Below are 25,131 nucleotides of genomic sequence, written 5' to 3'. Positions count from 1 at the left end.
GCACATTGGTATGTTCAGCAAGCTACTAAGACATACTAGAGATACCAAAGGTAGTAAGTCAAAGGCCCTGTACATGGGAGGCAAAAATAAGGATGAACTCTAGGTACAGCGTCCATCCTGCTAACCAACACATTTGAGGTGTTGTCTCCCACTGAAACTGAAAGTAAGTCAGCATAACACACATTCCCTTTTGGGAATCATGCTTTATCCTTTGTCACAGAGAAGCAAACCCAGAAGGATAGAGGTATGTTTGTCAACAACAGTTTGAATGTACATGAATTATGGTAATCCTTGGGAAAACAGCAGCAAGAGACCAGAAATATCACCTAGAGCACTCACTGGAGGTCCCATTCAACATGACAAAGAGGCTGTTCTGGCAGCCACAGAGAGAGCAAGGAGCAGACTGTGGTATACATTATAAGAAACAATAACAGTTGCCTGAGCTTGAAGGTCTTACTTAGATCATTCAAACGAATGGCAGATAAGGTTGAGAATGGGATGCCATCATAGCTCACTATGTCAAACTAGTTGACTATCCTCCATCTGCTTATCCTTTTTTTGTGATCCTGCTCCAATACGGCACACATGCTCTATTCCAACATACTTACATAGTCTCCTCCTCTTCTCTACTTGTATCTCCCCCCACCCCCACCTGGCCTCCCCCAGCACAGCCTCCTGCACTTAGCAGCCCTATCATGTCCCCACTATGCCCCTGCGAACTCCCACAAGCAACACTATCATCTTCCCCCACTCCTTCCTTGATCCACATCTCTTCCCTATACCAGCTACCCATTCCAGGTAGATTGCAGCTCACCTCAGATACAGTGCCCAAAGATGACAGTCGCAATGTGTGTGTGTGTGTGTGTGTGTGTGTGTGTGTGTGTGTGTGTGTGTGTGTGCTGGAACAGCACAAAATAATAATGGTTCTGCATCTGCCCTCATGTAAAATATACACCATAGTAAAAAGCTAATACTTTCAGGAAAGACAAATAAAATAATCATACCTTATAGCTCCGGAAATAGTATGAAGAATCATAAGATGGGAGTTTTATATTCTTTATAACCTTCTGGTTCATATCTACTTTCAGAAAATTTTCTGGACTGACACTTTGCTCTGATCCAGATTTTTCAACTATAAAAAAAAAAAAAGGATTCATGTTTTACTTGTTATAGCTTCCAGAAATTGCTGATACATACAAATTTTCACTTACAGTACTTTTCAGTATCAAATACAATGCTTCTACAAAGTTAAGTTTCTGTAATTATTAAAATAAAGCCTTACATACCTATAGTAATTAGGGCACCAGCAGTTTCAAGGCAGAGAAAGACATCAGAGGGGAATTCTGGATGTGCGTGTTTTATTGACAGATTACCGGCTAATGTTCCTGTCTGCAAAGATAATGAAAATTACAATAATTTCTGAATATTAACTTCAAACTTTATTGTTGACTAATACAACTACTGATTGCATTGATGTATACAATAAATTAATATTGCCAAAAAATTGCAAAATTAATAAAACATACTTACATTTCTCACAGGAACATTTGCGATTAAATCAATATGATCTGCAATCACTTTTGTGTAGGAGAACTGGCTATTTGATCTCGCAAGATCATAAAACAAATTCATTGTTTCAGTCAGTGAAATGTTGGCACCTAAGAGCAATTCTGAACCTACAGAGTGACTTTTGAGTTCAGTGACACTGTTGATGTCAATAAATACTTCAATGTCAGGATCTCTGCTGTACACACCTGTTAAAATGGATTGTTTTATTAGTATCAGTTTACTTACTCTGGCTGTACTTTAGAGCAATTAACAACAATCAGTGTATTTGACAAGCAGATTTGTACTCAGACAGTGACAGCTTTAAGCTATTTGTTAGTAAAGTTTCTTGAATATAATGTTTTAAACAGTTGTGCTTATTTATGGGAGACTATTATCTGGCTTGTTTGGCTTCAGCACATTTGGGTGCTTTCTCACCTGAAGGTTTTCAGGTGCTGCCTGGGTGTTCCAAACTACAAAAATGTAACTTTATCCAAGAACTTGTTTGTAGCCACATCAAGAAATACATCATCTGAAGTGCCACCAAGGTATCCAGTGGGTCCACATGACTGCATTTTCATGGTGGAAGTAAAAGATTTTACAAGATATCACTATGACACACACATTTTAATCCTCATCTTTTTAAATACTTTAGCAATATTTTATCATTAATAAACATATGCACATTTCAAACGTCAACAATGAATCCTCATTTATAAGTGCAACAACTAAATTAACAATGCAACTGTGGTTCTCAAACTTGTCCAGCAAAAGAGTGCTTAGGGAAAGATGCATTTTTCAAATGCTACAGATTGCCTTATGTTCTCAGTTTCATGAAAATGCCAGATACAGGATCAAGGAATCACTCTGCAGATTGCTTCTGCCAAAAAAAATCATGTAGAGAACTATGTAAAAATAATAGTATGTACAAACCATGTTTCCATGAGACTGGGTCTCATTCAGCACCAGTTAAGTATCTCAGCTAGAAATCTGATCATTTGTTGAATGTGTGTGTAAATCAAATGTCCACCAAAATAGAAATACATTTAAATATAAATAAAAAAATCCTGTTTACCAAGTGATAACAGATACATTTTGAAAAAGGTTTGAAAAAACAGGTGTCTTCATCTTGCAAAAGGTTGCAGGGAACAAGATCAATCAGGTATTAGTAAATGAAGTTACCCAGCTACAGTCGTTTTTAACATAGTCACTGCCCCATTGACAAACAGAAATTATACGAAATGAAAGCAGCTGTCAGAAGGACAATGAGAGAGTCTTTTAATGAATTTGAAAGCAATATTTTATCTGCAGATTCTGAAAATAACCCCAAAAATTTTTGGTCATACGTAAAATCTATGAACGCTACAAATAATTCAATACCTTCTCTTGCTGACAGTATGGGTAATGTAACTGAAGAGTATAGACAGAAGGCTGAAATTCTAAACCTAGCTTTCAGAAACTTGTTTACGGTAGATGACTGCAGCACCATTCCCCCTTTCAATTATTGAACAAATGCAAGGATGGCTGACATAGTGTCTAGTGTATCTGGTATTGTAGAACAGTTAAGATCCTTAGATGCTAGGAAGGCATCTGGCCCAGACGGTATTCCTGTAAGATTGTATGTTGACTATGTGACTATGCTACAAATATAGCACCATTCTTATCCATCACCTATCAGAGATCAATGGAACAACAGGAAGTTCCATGGGACTGGAAGAATCTATAAAAAGGGTAGAAAATCGGATGCACAAAATTACCGGCCAATTTCACTGGCATCAATCTGTTGTAGAATCATGGAACATATTTTGTGTTCAGACACAATGACCTTTCTAGACTCTGAGAAGCTCATCTGCAGAAACCAGCACAGTTTTTGGAAAAAGTGGTCATGTGAGACACAACTGGCCCTCTTTGTGCATGATACACAACAGGCTCTAGATACCAGCTCCCAGGTTGATGCCATATTTCTCAACTTTCGAAAGATGTTTGACTCAGTTCTGCACTGTTGCTTGCTCCAAAATTGCATGTTTATGTTCTATCTGATGACATATGTGGTTGGACGGAAATTTTTCTAACAGACAGGGAGCAGTACGTTGTCCTGAATGGGGTGACTTCAACAGAAACAAGTGTAACTTCAGGGGTGCCCCAGGACAGGGTAATAGGTCCGCTGCTTTTTATGATTTACATAAATGATCTGGCTGATGGTAATGACTGCGGCATTAGACTCTTTGCTGATGATGCTGTAGTCTACAGGAAAGTAGTGAATAAATCAATGAGGATTTGCAGAAAATTAATGCATGGTGTAATGACTGGCAGTTATCTCTCAATATTAGTAAGTGTAACCTACTGTGTATAACAGGGCAAAAATCCCCATTAATGTATGAGTGCAAAATAAATGCCCAGTCTTTGGACGTGGTAACATCTGTCAAGTATCTGGGTGTGACTATTCGAAATGATCTCAAATGGAATAATCAGAATACACAAGTAACTGGTAGGGCAAACTCTAGATTGGGGTTTATTGGTAGAATCCTGAAGTGATGCAGTGCTTTTCGAAGGAAATAGCTTACAATATGTTGGTTTGTCCAGTCTTAGAGTATTGCTCGTCTCTATGGGACCCTTACCAGTTGGGTCTGATTCAAGAGATTGGGAAGGTCCAAAGGAGAGTGGCAAGATTCATGACTGGTACATTTAGCCATTGCAGGAGCATTACAAATCTCATAGAAAGTCGGAACACTCTTGCAGATAGACGGCGCACTAAACGGAATGGGCTGCTCACTAAATTCTGAAACCCGATCTCCGCTGAGGATGTAGAGCATATATTATTACCACCAACTTTCAAATTGCGCAGTGATCACCATTCAAGGATAAGGGAAATTAGAGCTTGTACTGAGGCGTTCAGACAGTTGTTTTTCCCTCACGTGATCCGTGAGTGGAACAGAGGGTGGGTGAGTGGGTGGGTGGATGGGTGGGGAGGGGGGGTGGGGGTGGGGGGGGGGGGAATATGACTTTGACGTGAATTATGCCCTCTGCCACAATCCGCTTGGTGGCTAGCGGAGTATATATGTAGATGTAGAAGTGGAACAAGAGGAATAGTTTCACTAACCAAACAGTCTATGGGTGTACCACCAGTTCACTGTGTCTAATGGGCACAACAGACATGTCACCATTGACAGGTGCACTGATGAACTGAGCTCCAGAAGGCATGCAGGTGACTTGCTTCATGGGCCAGTCACTCTGCAGTCTGAACCTGCGGACATGCATTGGTGTTCATGGAGATGCAAGTGTCAATGTCTGTGTTAGTGTTGATGCAGGTGCTCTGTCTGCCCTGCTTGCAGATAATTTTGTTTGCTGAGAGTCTTCTCAAGTGAATTTAGTGCTGATTTCTGAGCATTACTAAGACTATAGCTGCAATCTCAGTTGATGAGGTCATCTCTGATGTGAATTTCTATGACCTCTCTAATGCCAGGCTTCAGTCCTCGAAGTACTCCATATACAAATAAGTGAGCATAGGCAAGAGTAAGCTGCCCATTGTAACTCCTTCCATTTGTTCACAGTATTCCCCATTAAACAGAAAAAACATGGAGATCAGGCCTTACCTGTAAAGGTCAGTGGACTTCTCATCAACATTCTGATCAATAAGTTCTACTGACACTTATAGAGGCACCCTGGTGAAAAAGGAAATGACGTCAAAACTTACCACATTGATGTTATCAACATGTTTTACAAAATAAACAGAATTGTGGACATATTGAGGGAATTTACCCACATTAGGGTGTAATATTTCCATCAGGTATTTTGCAAGCAAATATGGAGTTGCCCTAATGTTGCTGACAATAGGGCCCAATCCTGCCCCATCTTTGTGGACTTTAGGAGGTCCATAAAGTTCTGGCAGTACAGATCTTAAAGGTAATAGTTCCTTGGCATCTTTGCTGGTAAATCTGAGTCATTGAGAAAAGCCCTAGTATTGTTCTCCACCTTCTTTTTGGGCACAGTGCTGATCTTCCTATGCAAGTTGTCACCTAGCAGACTCTGCATCTTTTCAATATAGCCCTTCTGTGAAAGGACAGTAACATTGCCTTTGAAAGCAGGTAAGACAACAGTCTCAGGGTACTCCCTCAGATGCCAAATAGCTGCCCTCTCTCTGCTGGTAATGTTTGACTTTGTAGGCTTTGTTCTCACCAGATCACAGTAGGTTTCACAATGTACTTCTTCAGCTACTTCAGGTGGTAGTTGCACTGCAACCTGTTCAACTGTGCTGATGATGTCGGCAACTGGTTTTAACTAACGGGTGGGAGCAAAGTTAAGTTACTTCATCACAACTGAAGCTGCATCGTCACTCAGCTTATTGTCTGTCACATTCATCCACAGATGATTTGTCAGAGAGAATTGAGAATTTTGATATTTGATGCCCTGTGGCCTTCAGCTGCCAACCAGGTAACACCATAAATCTAGTCCCAGATCCAGAAATTAAATTGACTGGGCAGTTCCAAATGTAGTGTGAATAGTTCCTGAGAGTTATACTCAAGGCTCCAGTGGGTAAGGTGCATCATCTCACATAGCAAGGCAAGACTGCCCTGCTTCTTAATTCTCCTGGCTGCTGCAGAATTGATGTGATGCTTAACCTTAGCAAAGTTCGGTACAACACGATGGCATGACATCTCTTCAGAAATGCAAGAGCACTCAGCAGATGGCACATATTGTTGAATTTCTTCATGCTGTGGCACATATCCTTCCTGTTAAGGTATATGATGGGATTTTTCAGTTTCTCCTAACCCATTTGTTGATTGAATAGTCCACAGGAGTACTACTTGTTCATAGCATCCAACACACACAATATTTGGTGACCATACAGGTTAGCATGACAGATGCATTGATGAACTGATCTCCTGAGGGCACACCTCTGGCTTATACCTCCTCACCCTGTGAGCCATTCCCTCAACTGTCCACACCTGTGGCCTTGCATTGGCATTCATGGAGGGACTAGAATCAGCATCTGTGGTAGTGTTAATGTAGGTGCTCTGTCTATGCCGGTCATCAGATCGGTTTGTTTGATGTGAGTCTTCTTAATTAAACTTAGTGCTGGTTCACAAATATTACTAAGATTATAGCTGCAATCTTGGTTGATGAGATCATCCCTGGTGTGAATTTCTATGGACTCTAATGATATTGTCCCTGTGACAAGATCTGAGTGCATTTTAATTCCCTCTCAATATTATCAGGCAAACAGTGCTCTGTGACTGCTGAATTGTTGGGATATGTCAGTTGAGTGTGCGTCTGGTTCCCAGGAAATGATCTTTGATGGGGCACATTGTCTGTCCAATACATGTCTTTCCACACTGACACAGAATCTGGTATACATCAGTCTTCTGCAAACTGAGTTCATGTGTGATGCTTTCCAATAATGCTCATGTTTCATTGCATGTGCAAGAGACAATTTTTACACAGTGCTTCTTTAATATGCATCAAATTTTTCTCAATAGTTCACCAGGCAGTGGCTGTCTCTTCCACCATGACTTCTTTCATCTCCGAAGGCTGTACTGTAATGGTGGGACAGAGAGCATGCCTAAACTGCCATTCTGGGTACCTGTTCTTTTGGAATGCAGTTCTGAGGTGTTCCAGCTCCTGGGGAAGAAGTATTTTTGTTTAATGGAGAATACCATAATCAAACATAAGGTGTTGCAATGGGCAGCCCACTCTCACTTGTGGTTGCGAATTTGTATATGGAGTACTTTGAGGAGGAAGCCTTGGCATCATCCAAATGGAAACCTGCATGTTTTTTCCATTATATGAATGACTCAATCATCATCTGGCCCCTTGGAAGAGACAAATGCCTTGACTTCCTTACACATTTGGACTCTGTACATCCCACTATCAAATGCATTATGGAGACCAAAGGAGAAGGAAAGTTACCATTCCTGGATGTTGTCTACATAGTTCCACGTAGTCAGCACGTACACAACTTTCCCACTAGAGCGCGCCCCATTAAGCACAACAGCGCAGGCACAGCACTTGTCCATCTCCGCACTATGAGATGGCGCTGCCTTAGAGATGGACCAAATTCTGCTTCTGCCGATCTGCATATTAATATGTAACGCAGCCAATGAGATTGCAGCTAATGTAGAACCTTTTCTCCTCATGGATCACACTCTTGCAGTGATACCTGAATGCGCGAGGTATTATAATGAGTCCACAGACCTCCAATTTGTCAGTCTGCATTTGTCTCCACCAGTCTGTACCAGTCTGCATTAGTCTGTACCAGTCTATAGGCAAGTTTCAGTCTGCACCTAATAAGATTACCATATTCCTGTACATAGCCATGAAGATAAATGTATAGACACTTTGTCAAGTACCAGAGATATGTGAGAATAAGATTAATGTACCAAGGCCAAAGGAACTTCAGATTGTCAATTGTAAATAGCATCCAGAATCAAGTTACATAAGGTTTATGCTTGTTACTATTTTCATAAATGTGTGTGAAAGTTAATCAAGTTCTGTTTAAAGTTGGTCACCATCAATCTGCTACTCTAAGCATGCAAGTGGCATTTCTATCATCTGACCTAACGGCAGAAGATAAACATGCCACGATAAGATCACGAGACATATTGCTGACACTCGCCTACTTAGTTATAGCGACAAGTCAAATAATCTGATGATGTGTGTACTGAAGGTCTTACAGTATGCACACCACACTGGACATCATGGTGAAGTGAAGAGCTGATGACACCATAAGCTATGGTATGTATCAGAAAAAAACACAGACAGACCAGTATTTGCAAGCAGACAGCTTCCACCACCCTTCACAGAGGAATAGGATAGTAAAAACTCTAGCACATGGGGCATACATCATCTCAGGTGCAGCTAGTTTTCCTGTACCTCAGACTGGTTTGATGATGTTACCTGGGTGGCAGCCAATTTCATCCATAGGTAGGCCACAGCACATCATACATCACAATTCTCACATCTGTCTGACAAACCATCATTGCAAACCTCATGCAAGACAGTCAGTCATCAATCTGACTGACAAGGAGCCGAGTGATGAAGCGGTTTCTGTTCTGGAGAAGGAATTTAATTTTGCTCCCACCCATAAGTTCACACAAATCACGGGTGATGCAAGCACAGTTGAACAGGTTGCTGTGTGACTACTGCCTGAAGATGCTGAAGATGTATGTCAGAAAACCTACCATGTTCTGACAAGAACAAATCCTACAAAGTCAAACATTATCAGCAGAGAGAGAGAGCAGCTGGTGGGATCTGGGAGAGTTCCCTGAGACTGTTGTCTTACCTACTGACAAAGGCAGTGCTACTGTTGTTCTTTCCCACAAGGACTACACTGAGAAGATGCAGAGCCTTCTAGATGATGACTCCTACAGGAAGATCAATGCTGACCCCAGAAAGGAAATAGAGAACAAAACTAAAGTGCTTCTTAAGGACTCAGATTTACCAGAGGCAGTCCTCAAGGACCCATACTACCAAGACTTTATGGACTCCCAAAATCCACAATGATTGTCAGCAGCATTAGGGCACCAACATATTTGCTGGCAACAGACCTGATGGAAATACTAAGCCCTTATGTGGGTGAGTGTCCTCATCATGCCCGCAATTCAGTGGGTTTTGTAAAACACCTCAATAACTTCAGAGCAAAAGACTTAGATATCCTGTTGAGTTCTGTCCTCATTTCATTATTCATCAGGGTGCCCCCATAAGAGTCACTAGAGCTTATAAGGTAGAAATTTGATGACAGGACCATTGACCTTTGCTGGCATGTCCTGATCTCCATGTTTCTTCTGTTTAATGCGTAATACTGTGAACAAATATAAGGAGCCACAATGGGCAGCCTACTCTCAACAGGGGTATACAGAGTACTTCAAGGAGGGAGCCCAGGAATCATCCAAGTGGAAATCCACATGTTTTTTCCATTATATGGATGATATGTTCATCATCTGGCCCCATGAGACTCGACATTTTTACACATTTGGACTCCATGCATCCAAGCATCAAATTCACTATGCAGACCAAAGCAGAAAGAAAATTACCATTTCTGGGTGTAATGGTGAATAGAAGAGCTGATGACACTCTGGCCAATGGTGTATATCAGAAAAAAATGTACACCATCTGGGATCTGCATGCAGAGAGCTCCATCACCCCTCACAGAGAAATGGGTACTAAAAACACTAGTACACAGGGTGTGCACTGCCTCAGATGCAGGGAGTCTACCCAAGGAGCTAGAACACCTCAGAACTGTATTCTGAAAAAACAGGTATCCAGAATGGCAGATTAGGTGCACTCTCTACCTCACCACAACGGTACAACCTGTGGAGATGTAAGGAGTCACAATGGAAGAGATAGCCACTGCCTTTATATCATACACTGGTGCAATGTCGGGAAAAATTGGACATATATTTAAGTAGCACTGAGTAAAAACTGTCTGTCTGCCTGCCCAATAAAATATGAGAATTATTGGAAAGTGTCAAACACGATCTTGGGGTGTGGAAGCCCCTCGTGTACCAGATTCCATGTGAATGTGGAAATATAAATATATTGGACAGACAGTGGGCACCATCAGAGTTCATTTCTGAGGAAACGGGAGACACACTCAACTGACATATCCCAAGTCAGCAGTCACAGAACATTGTTTGCCTGAGAATAATGTAAGGAAGTAAAAATGTGCCTGGATCTTGTCATAGACTTCCAAATAGTGGGACAGCAACATTAGAGAGGCCATAGAGATTCTCACCAGGGATGACCTCATCAACCAAGGTTATAGCTATAATCTTAATGAGACTTGTGAACCAGCACTGTGTTTCATTAAGAAAATCTCATCAAACAAAATAATCTGGTGATCAAGGTGGGAAGAGCACCTACATGAGTGCTGTCTGTGGTACAGACACCAACACTAGCATCTCCATGACTGCCAATGTGTGGCCACGGGCACAGATAGTGGAGGCAATGGCTCAGGGGACATGGGGATGTAACATGGCTGTGCATCCTCAGAATCTCAGTTCATCAGCACACATGATGATGGCAACACGTCTGATTACCGAAATATTGTGCCCACTGGACACTGTGAATTGGCTAACCAATAAACAGTTATCTGTTATTCGTTAGCAGTTTCGTATAACAGCTATGCTATAGGGACCAGAAATGAAAGTTTACAATACATTTAGGCACTTTATAGATGTTCTCACATTTACTAATGACAAGTCTCACCAATATGAATAGATATGCTTTTTCAACAAGGACTTTTATTTCATAAAAATCTGATGTCCTTTGACTTACAAACAACGTAGAGAATCATGGTACTTATACACTATTTCTGTTTCTTGTTTTTTCGAATCATGCTTCTACTGTTTATTCCAGTTTTTGTACTTGAAAACTGTCTAAGGCCAAAACCTGATTCATATAACAATAAAATAAAAATTATTACAGTCAGATGATAGTAGCATTATTCAAAAAATTTACCATGGGTGTGATTCCAGCCAAAATAAAAATTAGGCAAACAAATGACTACAATTTCAGAAAAATTAGATGATTTATTCAAGAGAAAGAGCTACATAGATCAAGCAAGTCAATAATGCATTGATCATCCTCTGCTCCTTGTACAAGTATTTATTCTGCTTAGCACTGACTGACAGACTTATTGGATGCCTTCCTGGGTATAACATGCCAAATTCTGTACAAGTGGTGTGTCACATCATCAAAGTCTCAATGTAGTTGGATGGCCCTGCCCATAAATTTGAAATGTTCTCAGTTGGGGAGAAATCCTGTGACCTTGCTGGCCAAGGGAGGTTTTCGCAACCACAAAGAAAAGCAGCAGAAACTCTCATTGTGTGTGCACAGGTATTATCCTGGAAAAATGCAAGTCCAGGATGTTTGCCATGAAGGGCAACAAAACAGGTAGTAGAATATCATTGACATACCGCTGTCCTGGAAGGTTGCTGCATACGACAATCAAAGCACTTCTGCTATGAAGAGAAATGACATCCCAAACCATCATTCCTGCTTGTCAGGCTGTGTGGCAGGTGACAATCAGGTTGGTATTCCATCACTGTCTGGGATGCCTCCTGACATGTCTTTGCTGGTTACCTGGGCTCAGTTTGAAATGGAAGAAACTTCTTCAGTCAATGAGATTCCAGGCTGAAGACATATCTGGAGCCATCCTGGGCAGCAGTGGGATACAAACCTGTCTGTCTTCCACCATACAGCCTGACAACCAGGAATAATCATGTGCCATTTCTTTTCATAGCAGGACCACTTAAGCTGTCATCTGTGGCACCATTACACCACAGCAGTTCATCAGTACAAGTGGTGTGTCACATCATCAAAGTCTCAATGTAGTTGGATGGCCCTGCCCATAAATTTGAAATGTTCTCAGTTGGGGAGAAATCCTGTGACCTTGCTGGCCAAGGGTGGTTTTGGCAAGCACAAAGAAAAGCAGTAGAAACTCTCATTGTGTGTGCACAGGTATTATCCTGGTAAAATGCACAAGTCCAGGATGGTTTGCCATGAAGGGCAACAAAACAGGTAGTAGAATATCATTGACATACCGCTGTTTTGATGCCCTTCGTGGCAAGACCTCCTGGTCTTACATTTCAGCAATACCATACCTGGCAAGAGTTTTTACTGCTTATCTTTATGCTTGTCAAACTCTACCTTGACCAGTAAGTTCACTGGATTTCTCCCCAATTGAGACCATTTGAAGCAGTATGGGCAAAGCTCTCCAACCAGCTCAAGATTTTGATGATCTAATGTACCACATGGATAGAATATGAGAACTTGCAACAACTCCATCGAGCAATGCCAAACTGAACAACTGCTTGCACAAGGACCAAACCTGGATCAAATTGTTATTGAGTTGCTCAACTTGTGGAGCTCTTTCTCTTGAATAAATCCTCTAATTTTTCTGAAACTGTAATCATTTGTTCGTCTGCACACATACATCACATTTACCAATATCTGTCCCATTCAAGACATATGGAGATAACAAAATTACTAACTGTGTTGTCAAAAAGTTATAACTGCGTTCTTCAGTTGGTGGAAATTAACTCATATGGGTCAAGAAACTCTGGCCAAGTTTACTTTAAGAGTGTTAATGAACTAAAACCATACAATTTACAGGAAGATGCTAATAAGGAGATGCTTTTTGTCAGTAAACAACATAAAAACACACATTTCAAGAAACCCCTCAATGTACAGAGAAAAATAAACAAACAATATGAAAATAAAAAACAAGAAGTAAACCTGGTCATGGAAAAAATGAGCTGTGGTAGAAACTTTATGTCAACAGGGCAAGGTCAGTATCTCATTTTAACAACACTCTGTCACAGACACATATGTCATCAAAAATGCATAGTCTTTTGATCCAAATTGTGCTGAGTACACGTGTAATCAAATTAAATGGTTTCTAAATTATTATACATTTGGGAGTGAACTTCAAGTCCATACTGGTTACAGTCAAGTTATTCCTTCATAAGGAAAAGGTGACAAAGATGGAGTGACAAACATATGTCAAAAGATTTATTAATGACACAAATCCAGTTTTGAATACTCCCTCTTAAAAAAAATAAATAAATAAAGAAATGTTACAACAGATAAAACATCAAGGAACAACAGTAACGATGTTCAAACAACTTACAGAACTGCAGTCTGGGGACATCTTTGACAGCTGTCAATATCTTGACAAGTGAAAACATTATTTTCAAGGTCAAATGCAACAAGAGAGGGCTTCATAGGGAAACTTAAAACCTCGGATTGCAGGGCTACACTGACAAAAAAGCATAATACAGCATTTGTAGGAAGTCAATACAAAACACTGTATACAAACAGCATCACCAGTATGCTGGTGATGTATCACACTGCAATTATGTAACTACAGCTGAGTGGACAGCATGCCAGCTTGTCACGCCAAGGGGCCCGGGTTCGATTCCCGGCTGGGTTGAAGATTTTCTCTGCTCAGGGATTGGGTGTTTGTGTTGTCTTCATCATCATCATTTCATCCTTATCAATACACAAGTCACCAAAGTGTGATGTCACCTCAAAAGACTTGCACCAGGCAATTGGGTCTACCCACTGGGAGGCCCCTACCACACCCCATTTCATTTCATTTCAGTGTCTCTATTCTGGAATTATAGAATACCTTATTTTTGTCTTCAGAAATTGTCACAATTTGCCATAAATTAAATGGCAAACCTCACATACACCACCAAATGATCAGATATCCCAGTTAATACACGTTAATGATATGAATATAATAGAGGGAAACATTCCACGCAGGAAAAATATTTCTAAAATCAAAGATGATGTGACTTACCATACGAAAGTGTTGGCAGGTTGTTAGACACACAAACAAACACAATCATACACACAAAATTCTAGCTTTCGCAACCAACGGTTGCTTCATCAGGAAAGAGGGAAGGAGAGGGAAAGACGAAAGGATGTGGGCTTTAAGGGAGAGAGTAAGGAGTCATTCCAATCCCAGGAGCGGAAAGACTTACCTTAGGTGGAAAAAAGGCCAAGTATACACTCGCACACACACCCATATCCAACCACACATACACAGGCACAAGCAGACATTTGTAAAGGCAAAGACATTCGGCAGAGATGTCGGTCAAGGCAGAAGGACAGAGGCAAAGATGTTATTGAAAGACAGGTGAGGTATGAGCAGCGGCAACTTGAAATTAGCGGAGGTTGAGGCCTGGCGGATAACAAGAAGAGAGGATATACTGAAGGGCGAGTTCCCATCTCTGGAGTTCTGACAGGTTGGTGTTAGTGGGAAGTATCTAGATAACCCGGATGGTGTAACACTGTGCCAAGATGTGCTGGCCGTGCACCAAGGGATGTTTAGCCACAGGGTGATCCTCATTACCAACAAACACTGTCTGCCTGTGTCCATTCATGCGAATGGACAGTTTGTTGCTGGTCATTCCCACATAGAAAGCTTCACAGTGTAGGCAGGTCAGTTGGTAAATCACGTGGGTGCTTTCACACGTGGCTCTGCCTTTGATCGTGTACACCTTCCGGGTTACAGGACTGGAGTAGGTGGTGGTGGGAGGGTGCATGGGACAGGTTTTACACCGGGGGCAGTTACAAGGGTAGGAGCCAGAGGGTAGGGAAGGTGGTTTGGGGATTTCATAGGGATGAACTAAGAGGTTACGAAGGTTAGGTGGACGGCGGAAAGACACTCTTGGTGGAGTGGGGAGGATTTCATGGAGGATGGATCTCATTTCAGGGCAGGATTTGAGGAAGTCATATCCCTGCTGGAGAGCCACATTCAGAGTCTGATCCAGTCCCGCAAAGTATCCTGTCACAAGTGGAGCACTTTTGTGGTTCTTCTGTGGGAGGTTCTGGGTTTGAGGGGATGAGGAAGTGGCTCTTGTTATTTGTTTCTGTACCAGGTCGGGAGGGTAGTTGCGGGATGCGAAAGCTGTTTTCAGGTTGTTGGAGTAATGGTTCAGGGATTACGGACTGGAGCAGATTCATTTGCCACAAAGACCTAGGCTGTAGGGAAGGGACTGTTTGATGTGGAATGGGTGGCAGCTGTCATAATGGAGGTACTGATGCTTGTTGGTGGGTTTGATGTAGATGGACGTGTGAAGCTGGCCATTGGACAGATGGAGGTCAACGTCAAGGAAAGTGGCATGGGATTTGGAGTAGGACCAGGTGAATCTGATGGAACCAAAGGAGTTGAGGTTGGAGAGGAAATTATGGAGTTCTTCTTCACTGTGAGTCCAGATCATGAAGATGTCATCAATAAATCTGTACCAAACTTCGGGTTGGCAGGCCTGGGTAACCAAGAAGGCTTCCTCTAAGCGACCCATGAATAGGCTGGTGTACGAGGGGGCCATCCTGGTACCCATGGCTGTTCCCTTTAATTGTTGGTATGTCTGGCCTTCAAAAGTGAAGAAGTTGTGGGTCAGGATGAAGCTGGCTGAGGTAATGAGGAAAGAGGTTTTAGGTAGGGTGGCAGGTGATCAGCGTGAAAGGAAGTGCTCCATCGCAGTGAGGCCCTGGACGTGCGGAATATTTGTGTATAAGGAAGTGGCATCAATGGTTACAAGGATGTTTCACGTGGGTAACAGATTGGGTAAGGATTCCAGGCATTCGAGAAAGTGATTGGTGTCTTTGATGAAGGATGGGAGACTGCATGTAATGGGTTGAAGGTGTTGATCTACATATGCAGAGATACGTTCTGTGGGGGCTTGGTAACCAGCTACAATGGGGTGGCCGGGATGATTGGGTTTGTGAATTTTAGGAAGAAGGTAGAAGATAGGGGTGCAGGGGGTCGGTGGGGTCAGGAGGTTGATGGAGTCAGTTGAAAGGTTTTGTAAGGGGCCTAAGGTTCTGAGGATTCCTTGAAGCTCCACCAGGACATCAGGAATGGGATTACCTTGGCAAACTTTGTATGTGGTGTTGTCTGAAAGCTGATGCAGTCCCTCAGCCACATACGCCCGATGATCAAGTACCACGGTCGTGGAACCCATGTCCGCTGGAAGAATGACGACGGATCGGTCAGCCTTCAGATCACAGATAGCTTGGGCTTCAGCAGTGGTGATGTTGGGAGTAGGATTAAGGTTTTTTAAGAAGGATTGAGAAGCAAGGCTGGAAGTCAGAAATTCCTGGAAGGTTTGGAGAGGGTGATTTTGAGAAAGAGGAGGTGGGTCCCGCTGTGACGGAGGACGGAACTGTTACAGGCGGGGTTCAATTTGGATAGTGTCTTGGGGAGTTGGCACTGGGTAATTTTAGGGAAGTCTCAGTTTGCTGTTGTTGAGTCATTGGAGCATCAGTGGACAGGGACTCCCAGCGCCTCAGCTGTTCCAGAGGAGTCGCCTCAACTGCGGGAGGAGTCTGGAGGCCTCAAACCAACAGGCTTACTTTGGGAAGCTGTGGCTGAGCGGTGACATCTCTGCCGAATCTCTTTGCCTTTACAAATGTCTGCTTGTGTCTGTGTATGTGCGGTTGGATATGTGTGTGTGTGCGAGTGCATACCTGTCCTTTTTTCCCCCTAAGGTAAGTCTTTCGGCTTCCTGGATTGGAATGACTCCTTACCCTCTCCCTTAAAACTCACATCCTTTCGTCGTTCCCTCTCCTTCCCTCTTTCCTGATGAAGCAACCGTTGGTTGCGAAAGTTTGAATTTTGTGTGTGTGATTGTGTTTGTTTGTGTGTCTATCGACCTGCCAGCGCTTTCGTATGGTAAGTCACATCATCTTTGTTTTTAGATATATTTTTCCTGCGTGGAATGTTTCCCTCTATTATATTCATATCATTAATTTGAACCCAACAATTACGTTTGTTATTGTCACTGTTGCATTTCGAAATCTTTTCTGTCATCTTATTTTCTCTTTCTGTTTTTGCCAGTAGGTTCACTTTGTATTCACCTTCTCCTTTTTACCGTAATCTACTATACAATTTTATCCCACCTATATATACTCAATAATACGTAACCCACTTCCAAACCACAACCATTTTTTTTTTCCAACACTACCGCTGCTATAAAATCTACCATTTCTAGTTCACAAACAGTTCCTTTCACCTATTAAACAACCATTTCGGCTAGTTCTAATAACTTTCGCTTTATTTCCATTTGCGTTTTTCCCACATCATTGATCATTTTTAGCCGGTTCCCACAGGTTTTAACGTCATTATTTCTTCGTCAGACAATTGTTAGCCTCATTCTCATAATCTGCCATCACAAAACCACTCCTTTTAATACATTTACACGTAGTTTTTTCGAAATTTTCCCGAATTTCTCCACCCTTTAACGTGTTTTGGTGGCAACACAACCACCTAACCTTTATGCACATCGTTGTCTACCAACCCAAGTTCACCACAGGATCAACACAGCCCAGCTTTAACCAACACTTTTTCGCCTTTTTTCACACCAGATCTCCAGTTGCTTTCTAGTTCGCCTTTATCTCTCCCCATATATTTTTATTTTCATTTTCATTTCAGCCTCATGTTACACTTTCCACCTTCCAATACCATGTCACCCTCACAACACCCCCACAACGACCCCATTAAGTTTTATTTACATTCCCTCCGCAAACAAGCCTTCACCCTAGCCAGATTACGCTCCTGTATTTTATTTTCTCAGGCTTGTCTGACATTTGGCATTACCCCCAAAGTTCCCATCTCTGGCTGCAACCCTTCTTTCCATCAGTCCCTATACCAGCTCCAAACTGAACAATCCATTGCCCTCACCCACCTAATCCTTCACCTACACATCAACTCAGCCAATGAACACACCCGTCAACTCCTATCCTTAATAAAAGTCCTTAATCTTTCCTCTCCCACATCCACACCGGCTGTTCAGAGCATCCTCCTACAGGCCAACCACAAATTAGAACAGCATGCCACCCTCCACCTCAAAAAACTATCCAATCTCCTGGTTTCCCACCTCTGGAAAGGCAACTCACTCACCCTTCACAACCTTTCCAGCAAACCTCAACCTCCTCTCATTGCACACAAACCCAGTCTCTCTGATCTACTCAATCTCCCACTTCCATCTCCACTCCCTCCAAAACCTCAAAATTCCAATCAACACAATCTGGAACCACAATACCCCAATTCAGTAGTTAACCTTTCCTCCAAACCTCTCTCCCAATCCGAAACCTCTGTCCTATCCAACGGCCTCACCTTCAGCCCCCCTCCCAGATTCAACCAAACAGCCCTCGTCAAAGATTTACTGTCCTACACTCGTACTCTCTGCTGGAAATATCACTTTGCCATGAAGAAAAATTATCCTAATCCTACTCCTAATGATCCAACTCCCCAAGACACTATCCAAATTGAACCCTGTCTGGAACAGTTCCGTCCTCCGTCACAGCGGGACCCACCTCCTCTTCCTCAAAATCACCCTCTCCAAACCTTCCAGGAATTTCTGACTTCCAGCCTTGCTTCTCAATCCTTCTTAAAAAACCTTAATCCTACTCCCAACATCACCACTGCTGAAGCCCAAGCTATCCATGATCTGAGGGCTGACCGATCCATCGTCATTCTTCCAGCGGACATGGGTTCCATGACCGTGGTACTTGATCGTCGGGCGTATGTGGCTGAGGGACTGCATCAGCTTTCAGACAACACCACATACAAAGTTTGCCAAGGTAATCCCATTCCTGATGTCCTGGTGGAGCTTCAAGGAATCCTCAGAACTTTAGGGCCCTTACAAAACTTTTCACCTGACTCCATCAACCTCCTGACCCCACCGACCCCCCGCACCCCTATCTTCTACCTTCTTCCTAAAATTCACAAACCCAATCATCCCGGCCGCCTCATTGTAGCTTGTTACCAAGCCCCCACAGAACGTATCTCTGCATATGTAGATCAACACCTTCAACCCATTACATGCAGTCTCCCATCCTTCATCAAAGACACCAACCACTTTCTCGAATGCCTGGAATCCTTACCCAATCTGTTACCCACGTGAAACATCCTTGTAACCATTGATGCCACTTCCTTATACACAAATATTCCGCATGTCTAGGGCCTCGCTGCGATGGAGCACTTCCTTTCACGCCGATCACCTGCCACCCTACCTAAAACCTCCTTCCTCATTACCTTAGCCAGCTTCATCCTGACCCACAACTTCTTCACTTTTGAAGGCCAGACATACCAACAATTAAAGGGAACAGCCATGGGTACCAGGATGGCCCCCTCGTACGCCAACTTATTCATGGGTCGCTTAGAGGAAGCCTTCTTGGTTACCCAGGCCTGCCAACCCGAAGTTTGGTACAGATTTATTGATGACATCTTCATGATCTGGACTCACAGTGAAGAAGAACTCCATAATTTCCTCTCCAGCCTCAACTCCTTTGGTTCCATCAGATTCACCTGGTCCTACTCCAAATCCCATGCCACTTTCCTTGACGTTGACCTCCATCTGTCCAATGGCCAGCTTCACACGTCCGTCTACATCAAACCCACCAACAAGCATCAGTACCTCCATTATGACAGCTGCCACCCATTCCACATCAAACGGTCCCTTCCCTACAGCCTAGGTCTTTGTGGCAAATGAATCTGCTCCAGTCCATAATCCCTGAACCATTACACCAACAACATGAAAACAGCTTTCGCATCCCGCAACTACCCTCCCGACCTGGTACAGAAACAAATAACCAGAGCCACTTCCTCATCCCCTCAAACCCAGAACCTCCCACAGAAGAACCACAAAAGTGCCCCACTTGTGACAGGATACTTTGCGGGACTGGATCAGACTCTGAATGTGGCTCTCCAGCAGGGATACAACTTCCTCAAATCCTGCCCTGAAATGAGATCCATCCTTCATGAAATCCTCCCCACTCCACCAAGAGTGTCTTTCCGCCGTCCACCTAACCTTTGTAACCTCTTAGTTCATCCCTATGAAATCCCCAAACCACTTTCCCTACCCTCTGGCTCCTACCCTTGTAACTGCCCCCGGTGTAAAACCTGTCCCATGCACCCTCCCACCACCACCTACTCCAGTCCTGTAACCCGGATGGTGTACACGATCAAAGGCAGAGCCACGTGTGAAAGCACCTACGTGATTTACCAACTGACCTGCCTACACTGTGAAGCTTTCTATGTGGGAATGACCAGCAACAAACTGTCCATTCGCATGAATGGACACAGGCAGACAGTGTTTGTTGGTAATGAGGATCACCCCGTGGCTAAACATGCCTTGGTGCACGGCCAGCACATCTTGGCACAGTGTTACACCGTCCGGGTTATCTGGATACTTCCCACTAACACCAACCTGTCAGAACTCCGGAGATGGGAACTTGCCCTTCAGTATATCCTCTCTTCTCGTTATCCGCCAGGCCTCAACCTCCGCTAATTTCAAGTTGCCGCTGCTCATACCTCACCTGTCTTTCAACAACATCTTTGCCTCTGTCCTTCTGCCTCCACTGACATCTCTGCCGAATGTCTTTGCCTTTACAAATGTCTGCTTGTGCCTGTGTATGTGTGGTTGGATATGGGTGTGTGTGCGAGTGTATACCTGGCCTTTTTTCCCCCTAAGGTAAGTCTTTCCGCGCCCGGGATTGGAATGACTCCTTACCCTCTCCCTTATAACCCACATCCTTTCGTCTTTCCCTCTCCTTCCCTCTTTCCTGATGAAGCAACCGTTGGTTGCGAAAGCTAGAATTTTGTGTGTATGATTGTGTTTGTTTGTGTGTCTATTGACCTGCGAGCGCTTTCGTATGGTAAGTCACATCATCTTTGTTTTTAGATAAGTTAATACATGTTGTTAGACTGAATATCACACCCTGACTACTTTGGAACCACTCTACTGAAACACATATAAAATCCCACTCAAAGAAAGTTATATTTGTTTGTAATGAGAAACAAATCAACAATGTCAGCTGACAATGAGTGTCACACAAAACATGTTATGAGTGTCGTTTGCTTGCACTGACTCCGTCTACACATTGTTAAAAGATAATTGCAAGTATCTAAATAAACATTAGAGAAAATATGCTTTATGTCTTTTAGAAGAGGCATTCAGTATAAGACTAATGTTAGAGTATTTCATACCTTTACTTTATAAAAATCTGTCCCTGTATTTGTACATGATGAATTTCAACTATAGTGTTTTATATTTAGCACACACAACAATAACATAATGCATATTTCAATTGGTCACTTGGATGGCCTATTTCCAAAAGAGTTCAAAGCTGATAATTAGCTTTAAGAGTGTGCTTCTATTCTTCAGTCAGTCTGACATAAACTGTCCTATCAATCTCTAACTGCTTTTCACCCTCGTCCCTTTGTCAAGTTCTGTAATTACCTTACCACTCTATCAGATATTCTTTATTCGCTCTTTTTGTTCATGTTTTATGTTCTGTAATGTTTTGTGGGGATCACATTATTTAAATGCTCCTGGAAGAGTCATAGTATGGTCATGAGGCACCTATTAGCTTCCAAGCAGAATTGAATACACACAATATTTAAACAAAACATTTAAGCATACACAATACAGAATTATTTCCAGGAAAATCCAAGTAACTCCTTACAATAACATTCCCTACAGATATGTAAATTAAGATTAAAATTTTAATTCTAATAATGTTATTCATAGACATAGATTTTTTTGGGATCCCCATGACTAATACGTTATTATTAACAATATTCCATCTTCAGTCACAATATTTTTATATTTTAACTGCTTTCCAAAGCATTTTGGAGCTACAAAAGATGATAGTAATTAGAAAATAACAATATTGTGACTGAAGATAGAATATTATTAACAAAATGATGCTACTATACTAACCTGTTGCTGTATTGCCACCAACAAGCATGTATTTTTTATCTGGTCGTTCTGCTAAAATACTAAATATTTCAGAAATTTGATCAACTTTGAACCAGTCTTTTGTCTGAAATTGTAAATGGAGTGGAGGTATTTCTGTGGAAAGCTGCAGTCCACATTGTTCACTTCCTTTTCCTCTCAACTTGCAACAGGACTCCCCATTCTTAAGACACATTTTGTCTTGCAACATATCCTAGACAAGAAGAAAAATGTTGAGTCTAATGTGGCATATTTACAATTATTAAACAGAGAAAAAGAAATACCCAGTATTTGTCCATGTTCACAAATAATTGTATGGTAAGTGCTTTGTTGCAAGTAAGAGAAACTTAACAGGGAAGATACACTGAAATTCAAATAGTATTCACGACATTAGAGAGGCAAAAACTATAAACACATGGATCACATAGTGTAATGATTATTTACTCACCTCAATATCCTGTGCTTTCTCCTTGAGGTGAGGAGGAGCATCACTAGCAAGACTTTTGAAAGCATCAAGGATTGGACGATATCCTGTGCATCGACATATGTTACCACCAAATGAGTTCTCAATGTCAGCCATGGTAACATCTTTTCCATCTTGTAGCAAGCTGTTCAAAATACATCTTTCTTATTGTACCTTTGGCAGAAAATGTAATGAACTAAGTGTACTCCACAGATAGAAATTCACAAAATTGTTCATACACTATTCTGCTTGTTCAATTACAAACATGTGGCCCTACTTGAATTTTCTATGGTAACATTCATAAGTATTGAAGCTCAGTAAACAATGGAAAACCTGGGATGGAATAACAATAGCACAAGTTGGATGGACAGCTATTCACATCACATAGATGAGGCATTGAGTGACAGACATGCACTTTTGAAAGTAGACTAGTCAATATTTTTAAGCTACATGACAAAGTCCTTCAACAGATGTAGGACCATCTCCTCCCTTTCAACCTCAACCCACACACCTTCGTACATGCTCAACTCACACAAACATGGCCACTGTCATATCCAGTCCCTGAGGCCTAAGTATATAGATATCTTCATTATGCAGCATTCTCCAATGAACTGTAACAGGAGCCCAAACAACAAGTGACTGACATACTAAGGCATGTACTAAAATTCTGAAACACTGCACTGAAAATGACTAGTTACTAGCCAAAATCTAGATTTGCTTTAATAAAGCCTGAAAGGAAAGGATGGCTGACTGCTGTTCTCCATAATTTTGAAAGTCATATCACAGTTGCTGAGTACATTTCACATTCCTTATACAAGATAATTGAGTAGTTTGTACATTGGTTGACCAAAAATTGGCCACATTGAGTGCATTTGATGTTGCCCTCATCAGATCTCTCATGGTGCACATGGCTGGAGATGCCAAACACTGTAGCAGATGGCTGTTAGCCAACAAAGCACCACATTTACAAAACACTGACTCTACAGGAAAGAGCCACTTCTGCAAGCTAGTCTTGCATCTCATGGTACTAGAGTATAGTCTGTTGAAAGCCTTCCATGATATTCACTTCTCTGAATGACCAGGAGGGAGCTTTTCCTTTGGAACCAGCCAGTTCTCCTCACTTGCTGTGGTGTTCCTGTGGGAGCTTCGGTAGGTCCAAAAAGTTCTTTCTTGATTTCAGCTGAGGATTTGCTGACTGGTGACCATATAAATGGTGGGTTTCTACATTCATACCTTGCTTTTTCAGATCTATCAACTATCTTGGGTCTAATTTCAGGAGGGGCTACGGTATCAAGACATTGGAGGTTATCTGTGGGTGTAGGTCTTAGCAAGGCATCATAATGCAACAGGTATGATTATGCAGCGCATCAAAGTTTCCAGCACTGCTAGATTTGTGCAATGCCTAACATGTGTGCTAGTTCTCATCTTGAGCATGTGAGCTCCCAATGTGGCACCTGTCAGTTTTCACACTATGTTGTTTCTGGCAGAAACATTCTGTTTCATGTTTAGGCAGTGTTTCTTATCTGTAAACATACAGTCCAGACTCACTCCCAGTTGTTCCAGAGTCTACTCAGATGATTTGAAGGGTTTTAGCTACTTATTTGTTCCTGAGGTGGAATGCACGGGTCTGAATTTTGACAGGTTTCGGCATGCAGTGATTTCCTTTATGGTAGGTGGTAAATTCTTCCAGGGCTTTAGAGAGGATTAATTTCATATTTTCAAAACAATCAGCCTGAGCAGTGATTGCACAGTCATCAGCTTAGAGAAGGGGGCATATTTCAGGAAGGGGGATGGGGGAAGGATGCTTTCCAGGCTTAAGCCCACCTCCACCAAATGTGAAATTATAGATGTGTTTTTCTTAAACAACTGTACATAATGTCATAATAATATGGGGGGAAAACAAGAATTGACAACATTTCTGCTTCAGTATGAGAAGAAGCAGGTTGTATACTGCTACCATATGCTAATGACAGACTGTTTCTAAATGAATCTCTGCACAAAAGAGAATCACTGACAAATGGCATTATTGTAGTTGTAACTGGTTAATAGTAAATACAGTTTTTTAAATATTACAGCTTGTTTATTTAACTCTTTTGCTAGTGCATTTTTTGCAGCAAAGAGTGAAGATAATTTTTTTACTATCCTATTATAATTATGATCAGCAGACTATAACTATTTTATGATAATTTTATTTTTGAAAATTAGGATCAAGAACTATGGTGCTACATATATCACCACAGCACCTTTCTGAGGTATTAAAAGTGTGGTGGTAAATGAATTTTCCACTTTCCTTTTATGAGATGTTATATGCTGCCATTACATGTAGAACATAACGAGCAGTGTTTTCTGTTTTTATGTTTTCTTTTGCTTTATTTTAAAATATTTGTTCCCAATATTGAAGTTTACTAACTACAATTTGAAAACAGACCTTTGAAATTTATCATACAATAAAGGCATGAGCTAATATAGGTCACAATAATGTATATTGCAGAAGCAGAGCAATGTGCTCCGGCAACAGTAGTGACCCCATGAGAAACAGAAACTGATTGTTATGGCAGTTTTCATACACTTATTGCAGTGTACTACCATAACATGTTAGACATATAAAGAGCTGGTAAGATGTCTTCCCAAGGATTTGGAATATCCCTAAGTTAGTGGTAAGTAGATTTCCCAATGACCACAAATGACATTAACTTTGTGGTAAATATACTTCCTAAGCCCTTTCCAGAAACTACTTTGGTGGTAACCATACTTCCCAATAACTATTAAAACACTGTTGTTTGGTGGGATACATACTTACCACAGTCCTGAAGGCTATATTTTACAACAAACAGAAACTACAGCTGATGTAGGTGACTGGCACTAGATGCC

At 41.8% G+C, this 25,131-nt stretch overlaps 1 protein-coding gene across 1 annotated transcript in view; it reads right to left on the bottom strand.

The window, feature by feature from the left end:
• LOC126419759 (uncharacterized) overlaps positions 1 to 25,131 on the bottom strand; it is a 316,376-nt gene that overhangs the window by 123,800 nt on the left and 167,445 nt on the right. The window contains exons 6-10 of the mRNA XM_050086933.1: positions 22,246 to 22,405; positions 21,783 to 22,011; positions 1,531 to 1,754; positions 1,287 to 1,389; positions 1,005 to 1,132 (exon numbers count right to left, since the gene is read on the bottom strand). Coding sequence (XP_049942890.1) covers positions 1,005 to 1,132; positions 1,287 to 1,389; positions 1,531 to 1,754; positions 21,783 to 22,011; positions 22,246 to 22,405 — 844 coding nt within the window. The remainder of the gene's footprint in view (positions 1 to 1,004; positions 1,133 to 1,286; positions 1,390 to 1,530; positions 1,755 to 21,782; positions 22,012 to 22,245; positions 22,406 to 25,131) is intronic.

The sequence above is a fragment of the Schistocerca serialis genome, chromosome 9 (assembly GCF_023864345.2).
Source record: "Schistocerca serialis cubense isolate TAMUIC-IGC-003099 chromosome 9, iqSchSeri2.2, whole genome shotgun sequence".
In the NCBI taxonomy this organism is placed as follows: domain Eukaryota; kingdom Metazoa; phylum Arthropoda; class Insecta; order Orthoptera; family Acrididae; genus Schistocerca; species Schistocerca serialis.
The sequence above is the reverse complement of the archived record's forward strand: the minus strand, read 5'-3'. Positions and strand labels throughout refer to the sequence as shown.